Source organism: Peromyscus californicus, unplaced genomic scaffold, assembly GCF_007827085.1.
Source record: "Peromyscus californicus insignis strain IS unplaced genomic scaffold, ASM782708v3 Scaffold_8__1_contigs__length_139910024, whole genome shotgun sequence".
NCBI lineage: Eukaryota > Metazoa > Chordata > Mammalia > Rodentia > Cricetidae > Peromyscus > Peromyscus californicus.
The window spans coordinates 75,584,509-75,600,556 of NW_026294606.1; the positions used below are offsets into that span (position 1 = coordinate 75,584,509).

General features: G+C 39.9%; 2 protein-coding genes across 5 annotated transcripts in view; one reads left to right on the top strand and one right to left on the bottom strand.

The window, feature by feature from the left end:
• Positions 1–7,331, bottom strand: part of Mastl (microtubule associated serine/threonine kinase like) — a 46,132-nt gene extending 38,801 nt beyond the window's left edge. For all 4 annotated transcript variants that reach the window (XM_052729061.1, XM_052729059.1, XM_052729060.1 and 1 more), the window contains exons 1-2: positions 6,497–7,331; positions 2,574–2,711 (exon numbers count right to left, since the gene is read on the bottom strand). In XM_052729061.1, the coding sequence (XP_052585021.1) occupies positions 2,574–2,711; positions 6,497–6,811 (453 nt within the window). In that variant the 5' untranslated portion in view covers positions 6,812–7,331. The remainder of the gene's footprint in view (positions 1–2,573; positions 2,712–6,496) is intronic.
• Positions 7,332–7,445: 114 nt separating this feature from the next.
• The window catches only part of Yme1l1 (YME1 like 1 ATPase), a 36,766-nt gene continuing 28,163 nt past the window's right edge, over positions 7,446–16,048 (top strand). The window contains exons 1-3 of the mRNA XM_052729062.1: positions 7,446–7,620; positions 11,539–11,670; positions 14,110–14,272. Coding sequence (XP_052585022.1) covers positions 7,588–7,620; positions 11,539–11,670; positions 14,110–14,272 — 328 coding nt within the window. The 5' untranslated portion in view covers positions 7,446–7,587. The remainder of the gene's footprint in view (positions 7,621–11,538; positions 11,671–14,109; positions 14,273–16,048) is intronic.

Here is a 16,048-nt window from a genome sequence, read left to right on the forward strand (position 1 = left end):
GGGCTCAGGACCACATATAAACAAAAAATCAAAAAACAAGCAAATGAAAGAAATAAAAATATTATAGCTGTTTAATTATTATAGCAATTTTCAAGTGAGAACATTTTAAAAGCTACTATGTTGAGCAATCACACCTGCCACTTACCTACTGGTTAATAGGATTGGAAGCTACTGGCTGCCAACAAGTTAAGTCAGGGTCAATCACAGAGATACAGTCATGGTTTTTATATACATACACATAAAACAGGATGCTGTAAAGGCATTTGGAGGAAGAATTAAAGGATTAAGTAGAAGCAGGAAAGCATAGAGATAGCTTACCAACCCCGGGATCATGTCTGGCTTGAGACCCATCTGCATCTAGCTGCATGTACATACCCTCTCCAAACAAAGCAGTTAGGTCACCCTGGCCTATACCTCCCTAGCAGTCCTTATTAGCTCTTCCTTTGTGGCCAAACACACCTTGAAACTTACTCTGAAACCAGAGGTGGAGGACCAGTCAGTCCACTCTACCTTGGTGCAGTAAGACAATCTATGTTCTAAACATGGAATTTTAAGGGAAAACCTCTATTTATGACCTTATGCCTATGTATACCTGGACATGTAGATAATTAAAATCAGATGCATCACAGGAAAGGGCATGCATTAGGAGGCAAGTTTACATAACCCAAGCTTATCAATCAAACAGAAAAGTACCCAAACCCCTCTCCTAGAAATCAACTCCTCCTCTTCTTCCTGGAAGCCACAGGCAGTAACCAGGTGCTCTGGAGCAAATTTCTCAGCGTCTGCTCTTCTTTTTCAGGTATCTACACTGCACATTCACTGTGCCTTTGAATGAAACTGTTTCTATTCTCGGAGCAAGATGATGACAACCTGGAAACATATGGTCCGGGCTGGTAACAAGACAACTCTCTCACCTTCTTTGGACATAGCATTCAAGGATATTACCTTTTTTTTTTTTCCGTGAAGAGCCAGATAATAAACACTTTGGGCTTTGTGGGATTCTATTACAACTATTTTACTCTGCCACTGTAACACTGATGAAGATGTAGTTAACAGACAAAAGGATGCGGTTAGGTTCCAATAAAAAAAGCAGAGTCTACTGTATCCAGGGTGGCCTCAAACTTGTTTGAACGACTAATCCTCCTGCTTCCTCCACCTCAGTGCTGGAATTAAATGTGCATACCACCACACATTTATTTGGTACTGGGGACTGAACCCAGGGCTTTTAAAAAAAAAAAAAAAGGAATGCAAATGCTCTTCTTAGCTCATAACAGGCAGACTTGGTTGTGGGTCACAGTGGTTTGCAGCCACTGGCTTAGAAGATGGAAGTCAGTTTCTCTTCTATTTGGTATTCATTTTCTTATAGTGAATCACCCGAAGAACAGAATGCTATTTCACATTGTTTATAACCTAGAGATATTTGAAGGTGCTCTCCTTAACCTTACTGATCTCTCTCTCTCTCTCTTTTTGAGGTAGGGTCTTCTATATAACTTAGGCTGGCCTAGAACTTGCAATGTTCTTGCTTCTACCTTCCAAGTGCTGAGATTACAGACCTGTGCCATCTTACACAGTTTTTAGCTTTGCTTTGGAGCTTAGCTTTCCCAGACAAACTTGCATCCTCATACCAAATTTATTTCCCTAGCAACATCAGGTGTCAGCTTCATCAGTAGAGCTCATTACAATCCAATACTGAAATTTACTAGACTAAAGAAAACAGAACCAGACAAAGACCTGAAACAATTTCATCAACAACAAACTCATCTAAGAAATTATCAAATTCATGATTAAATAACGGAATTCTATGCTGTCAAAAGGATACTGCTGCCATTAGAGAAAACAGTCAGGACTTACTGTATGATCCTGTTTACCATTCATTTGAACTATGGCTTGTTAAGAAATAATAAGACAACAAAAATGCCTTGTTTGTAAATTCATCTTGATGCAATAAAAAAGTGCTCAGCACTATGTTACAAAACCTTCTTTCTTTCTAAAATTCCTGGCTATCTTTTAGATCTTTGTACCACTAAATATACTTGAAGATTTACTAAAGATTGAAAGTGGACTAAATCATCTGGTACCAGACCAGTTTTTAGACCAGGTATCATTTTTATAACTCACCTAAAGTATTCTTTAGATGAGGTTAACATTTAAATCGGTAGACTTTGATAAAGCACATTTCCCCTCATAATGTCAATAGCCTTCAAACAAGGAGAGAAGACCAAAATTCTCAAAGTAAAGGGAAGTTTGCCTTTAGATGGCAGCATTAATCCTTCAACAGTCTGGAGTAACACTCTACCTTGTAGTTTTGATTTGGCAACCAATTAAAAGTTGAATGATCGGCTTCCTTAAAACAAATCCCTCTCTCTGTGTTCCTACATAGATACAAACACATCCTATTGATTCTTTTTCTTTGGAAAACTCTCACTAAAACAACATGTAGATTGGTCAAGGCCATTAAACCAGTCAGTAGGAGAGTGAGAATTTAAATGCAAGTATGCAGAACACAGGTACAATGCTCTTCGCTCTCTGGGCTCACTGGCTGCCGAGTACACAGTATAAAGCTGTTTACTCACCAAGTAGACGTTGCTTGCTGATTGCAGTGAGTAATACAGATGAACAACGAAAGGGCTTTTGCTCAGCGCCAGTGCATCTCTCTCAGCTTGTACCTGATGAGTCATGTTTTTATTGATCATGTCTGCTTTTTTGACAACCTATAATAGATAACGTGACAGCAAACACATTTACCCTCTTTCTTATTACTAAGTATTCAGAAGTTTCAAAGTTGTCATCATAAAAACACCAAGACAGGTAAAATTTATAGATGTCATTTAGATTCGACCAACATTAGGAAATTGCCAGAAAAATATCTCAGATGGTAAAACGAAGAAGAAAACATTGTTTTTAAGATAACACTGCTTGCCTTGGAATTAAACAGCAAAAGTACCATGTACTTGAGAAAGAAAAGGAATTAAAACACTTCATGACTGATTTGTATGTTTGTAGGAAAGCTTTATTATAACAAAGTCAACAGATAATAATGTTCCTAATAAGCCCACCCAATAAGCAGGGAGCTGGTTAGATAAATAGTAATATATGTTTATATGTATACATTTTAGCTCCTCATTCTTTAACAGAAAGGAATAGAGTAAAAATGTCAGGGACTGGTAAGATGGTCTGGTGGTTAAGAGTGTGTATTATTCTGCAAGAAGATCCAAGTTCAATTCTCAGTACCCATGTCAGAAGGCTCAGAACTGCCTGTGACTCCAGTTCCAAGGGATCTATAACACCTTGATCTCTACAGGCATCCACATACGTAGCACACACATACATATACATATGATCATTCTTTGATAGAGGGGAATAGAGTAAAAATGTTGGGGGCTGGAGGGACGGCTGATTGGCTAAAAGTATTTGTTGCTCTTATGGAAGACCTGTGTTTGGTTCCCAGCATCCGTATGGTGTCTCACAACCATCTGTAACTCTAGTTCCAGGGAATCCAACATCCTTTTGTTGCCTCCTTAGGTACCAGGTATGCGTATGGTGCACATACATATATTCAGCCAAAATGCTCACACACGTTAAGTAAAGAAATTGAAAAAAATCATTTTTTAAATGTTGGAAGTCTATTTACCTCAGGAATGATGAAATCTGGTCATGGTGGTACTTGCCTGTAATATCAGCATTTAGGAGGCTGAGGCAAGCCTGGACCACAGAGCAAGACTCTAATTTGAAAAATACAAAACAAAACAAAATACAATTCTGAAATACTCTCAAATGCTGCCTTATAGAAAAATCTGAGCTCTATCCCCATCCTTATGCTCTAAGACTGGCTTTGAATTGACTCTGTAGCTGAGGATGCCCTTCAATTCCCAATCCTCCCTCCCATACCTCACAAGTGTTGGCAGTACAGGTGTGTGCCATCACCTCTGGCCAAACCACACCTTTTAAGTTTCAAGGTAATTGGTATAAAAACAAAATTATACATTAAAATTGGAGCATCAGATGAAATAGTAACATTGGGATCATATAATTTTCAAAGAATAATGAAAGTATTAAAAAACCAATTGGGATCAATGCTTATTACTATTATTTAAAAAAGCACTCATTAAAGTGTTTAATAAAATGACTAGTACATGATAAATTCTGGCCTTACCTCCTTTCCTTAAGAAAACCAAGGGGAGGGCTAGGGATATAGATCAGTGGTAGAGCACTTGCCTAACATGGGTAAGGCCCTAGGTCTGTCCTTCCTAGCACTGTAGAGATAAAGCAAGCCTACAACATGATTCTGCCTGTCATCTTCCTGAATTGGCAGAAGCTCCACGAAGGCATGTTTGTTTTGTTTACCACTATATCCCAGATCCAAATAGATTTATTTATTGGACAGATTAATTGGTGTTTTTAGATCAACAATTAATGATTGCTTGAGGTGTAATAGAAGGAAAAGCAGTTAAGAAGGAACCAGAATAAACAAGTTTTGAGTCATGAAAAATAATTCATGGCTTTGAGTGATCAGTTAGCTGTCTGGGTGTTGCTAGAACACAGGTTATGTGGAAAACACAGTGGAGATCTAGGGCCAAAAATTGGGAGTATGACTGACTTTCTAAGTACTCTGGATTTTGGCCTGCATGGCACAACCTAAGAATGGATTAAAAATAAAAATAATGATTCTAGTTAAGGGACTATTTCAGTCAACTAGGTATAGAAATGAAGGCCTGAGGAACCTCAAACCACCAGGCAAATAAAAAAAGAAAAAAAATAAGATGCAAGACTATAGATTGTATGATTTATGTGAAATGTCCAGAAAAGGCAACCATGCAGAGACATTAAGTGAATTGGGGCACAGGGCATGTTGGCACAGGCCTGTATTCCCAGCACTTGGTAGACAGAGCCAGAAGCATCAGTAGTTCAAAACCAGCTACATTATAAGTCTAAGCCTATTTGGGGCAAATTTGGGTCAAAGAGAGAGAAAGAGAGGAGAGGGGGCAGAGAAAGGTTAGCAGTTATCTGCTGATGTATTAAAAGAGGTACTACGAACAGGCAGAAAAGGTCATTTCCTGGGCTATGGAACTATCCTTAAAATTGGATTGTGATGATTATTACACAACTATTTAATTTACTAAAATCACTGAACTGCACTTTTATAAACAAATAAGTGAGGAGAAATGAGGGCGTGAACATAGCTATTCATTTGGGAATGGAAATTAAAAATAATATCTTCCAGAGGGAGACCAGGAACATTAAAAGATATGCTACATGGTTGAAATATAAGAAAGTTAAAATGCCTCAAGTTTCTAGCCTAAAGAGTAGGAATGACGTTGGTGCTGTTAAAGGAAGAGAAGGCTACAGGAGCGACAATCTTCAGGCAGTCAGCCAAAGAGGACTGCTTACCCTGTGTGTGCTATTCACCAAGCACTGCACACCAGAAATCTGAACCTGTCAATAGTCTGCTTTCCTTTGTTACTTTCACTCGGTACCGAAATGTGAGTAATCTGAAACTCCGGGAGTGGCTGAGAACCAAGACTGAACAGAACAATTTTACCTGCATTTGGCTGCTTCTAAGATTACATATAGATAATGAATGCTGGATTTAGGACACATTTCTTATCACTTTGGAAAATTTGAAAAGCAAAAATGAGGTTTAATGAGATTTTTGTTTGTTTGTTTTTTTCAAGACAGTTTCTCTGTGTAGCTTTGGAGCCTGTCCTGGAACTCACAGAGATCCGCCTGCCTCTGCTTCCCGAGTGCTGGGATTAAAGGTGTGTGGCACCTCTGCCTGGCTTTAATGAGGTCTTTTGGTTGTACAGCACTTGGTCCTGCCTATTAATCTATTATCAAATGGATGGAATAAAAACATAACCTGAAAGTGGCTATTACAAGCTTAATGAAAGTACCAAACTTAATCCTGGCAAAGCCAAACTTAGCCAAAAAAACAAAACAAGTCCAGATGACACATAAAATAAACAACACTATAATTAAACATTTCACAACATAAATCTCAGAACAAAAAAAAATAAAATAATGCAGCTTTCTCTTGGTAAAAGTGGAATTCGAAATTAGTGTCTACAAACTAATCATCTTTGTGATAGCAAAATTCCTTACGTCAGAGCAAACAAGAAAAACCTAATCAACAGGTACTTAAGGCCTTTTGGATTTTGAAACGACTCAGGAATCACGGCTGTGGCTTCAAGTCTCTTCATGTCTAGCCTCAGTTTTCTCATTTGCTAACACTGGCCAGGACAAAGTTGGACACGTTTTGCTACTTTCACTGAGTAGTGACTCTTAGGGTACAGGAAAGAAGGGCAGGGTAGGCAAAGGAGAAACACCTGCTCACTGCAGTCAGCCCAGACGCAGCAGTCAGCCCGCAGGACTGTGCAGGCTTCTGCAAGCAGGGCCATCCAGTCTAGTGCTGCAGCAGCCCCAGAGCCTGTCCAACAGCGCAGGAAGGAGGTCAGTAGGGGAGGACCGTCGGAGACCCTCCGCCTTCTCGACTTCCTACCTTCACTGCGTACAACTTGCCGCCTTTCTGTCCCAGGTACACTTTCCCGAATGCACCGCGGCTAATGGGCTTCACTATGGTGAACTCCTCAATGGAGGGTGGTCTTGGCACCGGGATTCTATTCACGCACTCCTCTGTCGCCGCGCCTCCTTCAGTCTCCTCACTCCCCGGAGTGGACTCCATAGCCGGCCAGTCCGCCGCACCCGCAGCCCGCGACTCCCGCCAACTAGATTCAAAAGAAGCTTCGCACACGCCCGGCGCCTCCCGTGACGTCACCGCGCGGCTGCGCCCGGGCGGCTCCCTTGAAGTAGGCATCGATGGGCGGGGCCAGCGGGGCGCTGGGCGGGGCCGGCGGGGCGCTGGGCGGGGCTCCGGCTGGGTGCTGGGCGGGGCTCCGGCTGGGTTCGGGTTCGGCCGGCTCTGTACCGTGGGTGCCCGGCCTGTGTGTGACGGGGTGGCGCGGTTGCTGGCCAACGAGCGGAGGGACTCCTCAGATTTTAATGCGGGTCGAGTCCGGTGGGGTCCTTCCAGGTCCCAGCCAAGATCTGCAGTTCTCCCTCCCTCCGCGTGAGCTAGGAACCAGGCCGACTGCTAAGTGAAGCCATGGCTAGGGAGGAGGTGTGGAAGCTAGCCAAGTCACAGAATGTGGAGAACCTGGGTGAGCGGGAAGCGCGGTTGACCCCGTACTGAATTCAGAAACGGACTAGGAGCGACTAGAAGACCATCCAGTTTATTGTGGAAACAAACAAACAAGCAAAACAAAACAAAACAAAAAAAACCCAACAACCCCCGTAGAGGAAAAAACTACCGGGAAGAGGCAGAACGCTGACGGGGGTCGGGGGTGGGGTGAGCGTGGGGGCGTTCACTTGCTCCGGAAGTACTGTTTCGTGAGCCTCTGGTCTTCCGGGGCAGATGTCGTCGTAGCAGCTGTAGGGAGGGGAAGCCATTTTTTGTTTCTGGGAAGAGTAAGGAGGAAACCGGGAGAAAAGCGAGGGGGAAATAAAGAGAGAATAAAAGGGCTCAGCCCTTTTCCGCTGAACCGAAGATAGGAAGCAGTTTCGGCTGGTGGGTAAGGTCCCGAGGGCCCAGAGATGTTCTCCCTGTCGAGCACAGTGCAGCCCCAGGTGAGCACAGCATTTAGTCGTTTTCCTGCGGCCCTTTTTTTTTTTTTTTTGCGACTGTGTTCCGGATGCTGTCGTAGAATCAGTTTTTCTGAAGCAAAGTAGAGAGGGAAGCGACGAACCCAGTGTGAGTCGCGGGCTGAAAGTAGATCAGGGGACAATGCTGAGAGTATGACCTGAGACTTAAAAGGGTTGGCAACCGAGCATCAGAGGGCAGAGGCGTGATCTTATGGTGGCGGAGACCATAGCTTGGCCGAAGGCTTGCACAGCATTTCTGTTAAGAGAATTCAGGCATTGTTTAGGGGGTGTACATTCTGAGATGGCTTGTGAAGTCTACGCGAGAGGTGAAGAGGACATGTAATGTTCTTTCCATCTTCCTCTTTCTGAAACACCCTTTTTTCCTTCAAGCAGAATTTAGCTCAAACATACCCTAATAATTTGAATAGCCATCATAATTTCTTTCTTTCTGGCCAGAGTTAACTCGTGTACATTTTTGAGTCATCATATTCTTACTATTAAATATTTAAAAAATTGATTTATATTCCATATTTTTGGATCTTTTTCAGGACCCAAATTGTGTTAATGTTTTTTCCTTGATTCATTATTTTTTTTTGGGGGGGGGAATGATAGCAGACAATGGTTTTTAAGAACTTTCAGGCCGGGCGGTGGTGGCGCACGCCTTTAATCCCAGCACTCAGGAGGCAGAGCCAGGCGGATCTCTGAGTTCAAGGCCATCCTGGGCTACCAAGTGAGTTCCAGGAAAAGGCGCAAAGCTACACAGAGAAACTCTGTCTCGGGGGAAAAAAAACAAAAACAAACAAAAAAAACCTTTCAGATTCAGGCCGTTTTAATTAATTAGTTAATTTATTTTATTTTACTTTGTTTTGTTTTTGTTTTGTTTTTCGAGACAGGGTTTCTCTGTGTAGCTTTGGAGCCTGTCCTGGAACTCTCTTTAAAGACCAGGCTGACCTTGGACTCACAGAGATCCGCCTGCCTCTGCCTCCCCAGTGCTGGGATGAAAGATGTGCGCCACCACCGCCCAGCTTATTTTACTTTTTGAGGCAAGGTCTTACTGTGTCTCTTTGCTGGTGTGGAACTCAGAGATTAGCCTGCTTCCGAAGTACTGGGATCAATAGCTCCCACCACCACCTCACCAGCTGCACCCTCAACTTCTTATCTTAACATGATTATTCCAGCCAGGCTTGGTGCAGGCCTTTAATTCCTTGACTTGGGAGGCAGAGGCAGGCAGAGAGAGTCTAGACAAGCTTACATAGAGAGAACTTGTCTCAAAAGACCAACCAAAAAAAAAAGATTATTCTTTAATTCCTATTACTCCGCTTGCTTTTTTGTGTTTCTATGATGTTGACTGACTAATAGAGAATGGAATTAATTTAGCTGCTGCTTGAGCAGTAAGAGAACATAGCATATATAGATTCCCACTAGTGGTTGGAAGGAAGGGTGAACAGTAAACAGGAATTTCAGGCAGACAAAAATATAAAGCATAAAAAGTCCTGTGAACAACGAGAGTGAGGCCAGTGTGGCAGGAGCGCAGTGATTGGAGGGAGTGGTGTCGGAGAGCAAGTTAGAGCCTCGGGGCAGTTAAGGGAGTTGATTTGGTTTCTGTGACCAGATTTTCATTTGTAGGCTTTCTCTGGCATCTTGTGTGGAAAATACGAGAGGGCAAAAGTGGAAGTGTTAGCGATTTAAGGATGCTGTTGCCCTAACCCAGGAAAGGGATGCTGTCCCAATAAAGTGATGTCAGTAATTATGGAAAATAAATGGATGTGTCTAGTGTGCCACCTCTAATTCCAGACTTGAGGGAGGGGGCAAGAGGATTAGGAATTGGCAGCCAACTTGTCCCAGGTGGAAAAAATAGAATTTCACTTGGTTTTTAGTGTGGGAGACGGTGGAAAGTGATGTTTCTGTTTTGGTCAGCCTGATACAGGATAATGGCTGTTTTCTAAGATGACAGTGTCGGGGAAGCTTTAGTGATTGAAAAAGCAGTCTGATAGGGGCTGTTGAATATAATTTTAATTAATTTCTATCAAGAAGACATGGTGAGTAATTTACTGTCATGGAGTAGAAGATATAACATGGTAGAAGGGTAAAAGAGAGCCAGGCGGGAAACCCACTCTGGTGACAGCATCAGTCTGTTCCTAAGGACAGGACTTCCGGGACCTAAAGCCTTGTTCCTTTGGGTTTCATAAAACTGAATCTCCCTGTGTAACACAAAGCGATTGGCTTGTAATGTGCTATCTTCTAGCTAAACACCTCCTACTTACTGCTGTTATAATGGAAGCTGAACTCAGCATGAATTTTAAAGGGAATATGCCTTCAAATCACAGCAAGATACAATAGTAGCTAATTTTTATGTCACAGAGACTAATTATTTAAATTATGAGGCTTGGTATATACTCAGAACCATTATTTTATTCATTCAACAAAACACATCTTTATTATTCCCTGTATACACTGTTATGTTGGAATGCAACATTGAATACTAAAATAGAAAAAAATATGGGGTTTATCTTTTAATTGGATAATATGATACTTATTAATTTGATTAATATTAATCATATTAATAAATACTTAATTTTATGGTCTTCCTGGTTACACACTTCTGTGAAATTCTTAGAATTTCTTGAATTATTAGTAATCATAAGCCCTCATGGATTACATCTGTGTTTGTCCTAATGAGGTGATCTGAATCTGCAAATAACCTCAGAGTGGGACTAGTCAGACCAGATAATTTCAGCATACTGTAATTCCCCATCTTCAGGCAGTAGTTGAGCTGCTAGGTAGTACTGCCATGTGGAAGAGGGTTACATCATAACTCCAGAGAGGATGTTCTCTGCTAGGTGTTCTCTCTAGGCCTGTCCAATATACTACTTTTTGTTCATTTCTGCTTCTTCTTATAGATGGGTAAATGTAAATAAAGTGTTTTCATGTATTCTTTGAGCCGTTTCTAACCCAGAGAGCAAAGGAACACATAATGAAGGGAGGTAATAAAGAACCAAACTGGAGAAGATATTCAGGTTCTACAGGTATTAGATTTTAAGCAGAAGAGTGATCTCACAGACTTTGATTTGATCACTTTTATCTCGTGCTGGGGAATGTGTTGCAATTGGGTAAGGGCAGGATTTAGGACAAGATGGTGGCAGTGAAGAAGTACAAAATCAGAAAAGTCAGATATGGACTTTTGCTTTTAATGTTGGTGAAGTATTCTGTGAAAGTGACTTTTATTTTGCTACTTCCCTCGTGGTAATGCTCTCCAGCTTTTCATTTACTTTAAAACTATGTTGGTAAATATTGCCCTATTAGTGTGCATGCATTTGCCAAATTATTTCTTTAGATTAAATTTCTAGAAAGTAGACTTTGGAGGATGAAAATATATATATTTCAAAATAATTAATTGTTGTGACATGGTCACTGTGTAGTCCTGGCTGTCCTTGAACTCTTTGTAGACCAAGCTAGGCTTGAACTTAGAGATCTGCCTGTCTCTTCCTCCCGAGTGCTGGAATAGAAAGTATATTCCACCATGCCTGTCTTCTAATGTATCCAGAATAGTATCATGAAAGAATAAACCAATTTTCTTTCTACCTTTGGTAAATGAGGATGGATAATTTTTAATGTCTAGTTTTTTGTTTGTTTGTTTTGTTTTTGCATGTGTATCATGTGTATCGGTGTTTACTCTATCTGTGCCAATCTTTTTGGGTATGTGTTTTGAGTGTTTGGTGCTGGATCTCAAACCTAGACCATCCTCCATGCTGAGCATAGCTCTACCCCTGAGCTTACCCATAATTTTGACATGTGGTGTATGTTTAACTTTTAGCAGATCCTAAATCCTGACCAGAAAAAAGATTGTTTCTGTTATTTTTTTTAAACATGCCGCTTAATTTGAACTTTGACCTTTTTTTCTAGGTTACAGTTCCTCTTAGTCATCTCATCAATGCCTTCCATTCACCAAAAACCGGATCTGTTTCTGTCAATACGTCTGTTTCTCAAAAACGTCATCGAGATACAGTTCCTGAGCAGGACACTCCCAGTAGTGAGGTAATAGTTACCTGAACTAGTTTTTTTGGTTTTTCTCTGTGTAGCTTTGGCACCTTTCCTGGAACTCACTCTGTAGACCAGGCTGGCCTCGAGCTCACAGAGATCCACCTGCCTCTGCCTCCTGAGTGCTGGGATTAAAGGTGTGCACCACTACCACATGAGAAAGCTTTTTGATATGGTGAATTTTAATCATATTTGGTCATTTAGGCATTTGTACCAATGCTTTCTGCTTTTGGCTTAATGTTTGTAATTAAAGGTAGTTAATTCTGGTTTTTGTTGTACGTATTAAGAGTATTAATTTATTTGATTGTTGTTTTAAAATATTTATATGACATTGTATTTGGTATGTACCTCCCACATTACTCCTTGTTGATACCAATTAGTTTTTCTTCTTTTTAAATAAAAAGTCTTAAAATTTTTTTTAGTTATTCATTTTTATTTTGTATATATTAATTTTTGCATGTATGTATATTTGTGTACCACGTACATCCTAGTGTCCATAGAGGTTAGAATAGGTGTCAAATCCCCTGGAACTGGGTACTAGAACTGAACTGAACCCTGGTCCTTTGCAACAGCGGAAAAGGGGCTCTTAACTGCTGAGCTATTTCTCCAGCCCCTTTTCTTCCTTTTAAAAATAAAATTGAAAAAATTGACATTTTCATAAACATATTGTCACGTGTTTGGTCATTTTCATCCCAGTCCTCTGATTTCTTCTAACAAGCCTCCCTCCTATTCACGTCTTCGTTGTTACTGTGTTGATTTGGCTTGGTTGGTTGGTTGTGACCCACCCAGTTTAACTAGGGTTGCTTGTGTGAGTGGTGGGTTACTTACTGGAGCATGGCAGCCTTCTGGTGGCTGAATCCCTTAGGGAAATGGTTTCTCTCCCATAGCAACCATCAATTGCACATAGCTCCTCAGGGAGGAATGGGACGGTAGAACTCACAGGTTACTGACAATTGTGACTTCAGTGTCAAAGAAGTTAGCAGCATAGTAATGCCTTCTTTGTCTACTGCCTTATAGATAACATTTAGTGTAATTAGACACTAATTAATTAAACATTTAGTGGAATTATAGATACATTTAGTGTAATTAACTAGAATGGGCATGGTGACACAGCTGGAACCTCAGCCCTTCAGGGGCCCAGTCAGGAGGATTGAGAGTTTGAGGTCAGCCTGCACTCTAGTCTCAAACAACCAATTCAAAAACAAAACAACAGCTGGGCAGTGGTCGTGCACACCTTTAACTCCAGCACTAGGGAGGCAGAGGCAGACAGATCTCTTGAGTTCAGGGCTGGCTCTATAGAGAGCAAGTTCTAGGACAGCAGGGCTACATAGAGAAACCCTGTCTTGAAACAAACAAAAAAAACAAAACGCAATAGAGTATGAATACTTGAAAGTAAAATCTGTAAGTTAGGAAACTATACTTTCAGTATTTATATAATCATAAAGTCAGTGATGTGCAAGAATACAGTGAGCTGTGAAGCTAAGAACCTTTTCTATTTATAAATTTTATTAACAAGGTAGTTCAGAATATACTTTTTCTTAAAGAAAAAATATAAAGTTTTCAAAAAACCCTTGTAATCTGTAAATACCCAATGCTCTTAGTTTCAGTATCAGGAGCTATGGCAGAGGAGGACAATAGAAAATAGAAAAGAAACTTGTTTGAGGTGGTGACGGTCATGGGTCAGAACCTTGAACTCGGGGGACCTTCTGCCAGGATTGCATGTGTGCCCCAGCATGCCTGGCATGATGGAACATTTTGATTAAATAGAAAGCTTGTCTTCTCATCTTTGTACTTTCTTTTACCCTATTTGCCCAGTTTTCTTGTTCCTTTTTGTAGGCACGCCATTACTTTTCTTCTCTTTTGATAACCTTGCTCTCCAATCATACAGTCCAAGAAAACCTTACTACTGAAAATACTGTAAAGTTGCATTTATAAGTTAAACATAGTAAGAGATTAATAACAACTAATAGAAGACTAATTATTATTATAATGAAAGTTACATCAATGTTATCTCTCTTAAAATAGTCTGATTTACTGTACTCCACCCAGCAAATAATTATTCTTATGAATGACAGATGATAGTTAGGTTGGCACTAGATCACAGTGCTTTATATGTGGAGCGGGAAAACAATGTAAAGCCTTCACCTCATTGTGAATCATAATGTTTAAGTAACTGGTGCATTTGGTTACAGTGAGAAATACTTTTTCTATTATGAAATGTCATCTATTTAGGGATACTATTAGTTTTTTTTTTTTTTTTTTTGGTCAAACCCGGAATGAATCTTAGTAAAACTAGAACATTAGACTGCTTGTATTAACTTATTTTAATAATTAATAAATCAGTGCACTTTCATATTTTAAAAAATTCTTACTGTTTTTGATAAGTATCCTTTAACTGTTTCACTAATGTTATTTTGGCTGATCTGTCTTTTATAGCCTGTACTTAATTTAAGGGACCTTGGATTATCTGAATTAAAAATTGGACAGATTGATCAACTGGTAGAAAATTTACTTCCTGGATTTTATAAAGACAAAAGAGTTTCTTCCCATTGGCATACATCTCATGTCTCGGCACAGTCCTTCTTTGAAAATAAATATGGTATGTTAGTTATTGTCATTTCTAACTTATTGATAATGATTATAATGTATTATTAGCAGTTACTATGGGCCAGTTCTTTTTTGAGGTAGGGTTTTTTTTTTTTAATTTATCTTTTTTCTTACTGCGATAATGTTAGATTTATAGAAAAGTTTTTAAAGTACAGAGAATTTCTCTGTACTCTTTTGATTCCCATAATATTGACATCAGGGCTTGTTCATGCTATGAGCATTTTACCACTGAGCTACATATCCAGTCCATGAATGTCTTTTATGTGGTACTCCGTGGGATTGAACCCATGACCTCATTGAGGCTAGGCAAGTACTCTCCTTGTTGTACTGAGTTACATCTTTAACCCTTTTATTATTTTCCATTTTGAGCCAGGGTTTTGGCAAGTTATCCATTCAGGTCTGAAATTTGGAGTTTTCCTGCCTCGACCTCCTGAATAGCTGGGATTATAGGCCTGTGCCACATGTGTGTATGTTTCTTTGTGTAGCCCTGGCTGTCCTGGAATTCACTACATAGGCCAGGCTGGCCTCGAATTCAAGAGATCCACTTGCCTCTGCCTCCTAGGTGCTGGGATTAAGTTAAAGCCATGCACTACCAGCCTAGAGTCTTCTTAAAATATCAAAATATCAAGGCTGGAAAGATGGCTCAAAGGTTAAGAGTACTATTCTTAGTACTGATTCAAAGATTCTGAGTTCTATTCCCAGCAACCACATGGTGGCTCATGACCATTTGTAATGAGATCTGGTGCCCTCTTCTGCCATGCAGGCATACATACATTCAGGCAGAACACTGTATATATAATAAAAAAAAATTTCAAAATACCTGTTTCATATTGATGGAAGAAAAGTTTTAAAAATCAGTATACATTGTAGGAGTCCAAGAATAAAAAAAGACTAAAAGAATGTAAGAGTGAGGAAAAAGTAGAACAGTGTAAGGTTTGAGGGCTTAGCCTAACAGTCTGAGTCTCTTGTTTAGACTTCCTAAAGTGTTTGGCCCATAGCAAATCTTGAGGTTACATTGTTTAATGTGTTAATACTCTTATTCTCCTGCTCTAATCTGCATTACAATTCAAGATTCTTCATGCTATGAGGTACTTGCTCCACTTGGGCAGATGGAAATATTAGAAATGAGTTTCTTAGTTGAACTCTTAAGAAATTTTTGAAAAATGCCTTAAGTCTAATTGGGACATACAAACAAATAACAATCATTGAGGAGTTGGGACTGGGAGTATGTAGTTCAGTGATACTGTATGGCCTTGTGTTGCAAGCCTGACTATCAAAGAAGACGCTTTTATACTTGGCTCTTTTTTTTTGAGACAGGGTCTCCGTTTGTAGCTCTGGCTGTGGATTCACTATGTAGACCAGTCTGGCCTTGAACTCAGAGTTCCACCTGCTTCTGCCCCCAGAGCTTTGGATTAAAGATACTTATAAGTCAGATTAGAAGCTGTGTTTACAGTGATCTATGACATCATTAGAGCTTGAAATGGTTTTAAGCAATAGTAGTTCTTTATCACTGTATCTTTTTAATAAAAGAGGTTGTTTTTCTTGTTTTTACCTCTGCTATAATCACATGCCAGAGAAAAATAGTAATCTAACATAAGTGATAGTGAAATGAGGAACTGTAAGATATAAAGTAGTTAATGCATCAAATGTTTTTTAAAAAATGTTTATACTATGGACAAATACTATGTGAAACTCATGTTTTATGATTTTCCTTGTTTTATAAATTTATATTTTATACAATTTTTCATACGTTTTTGCTTTGGCTTGA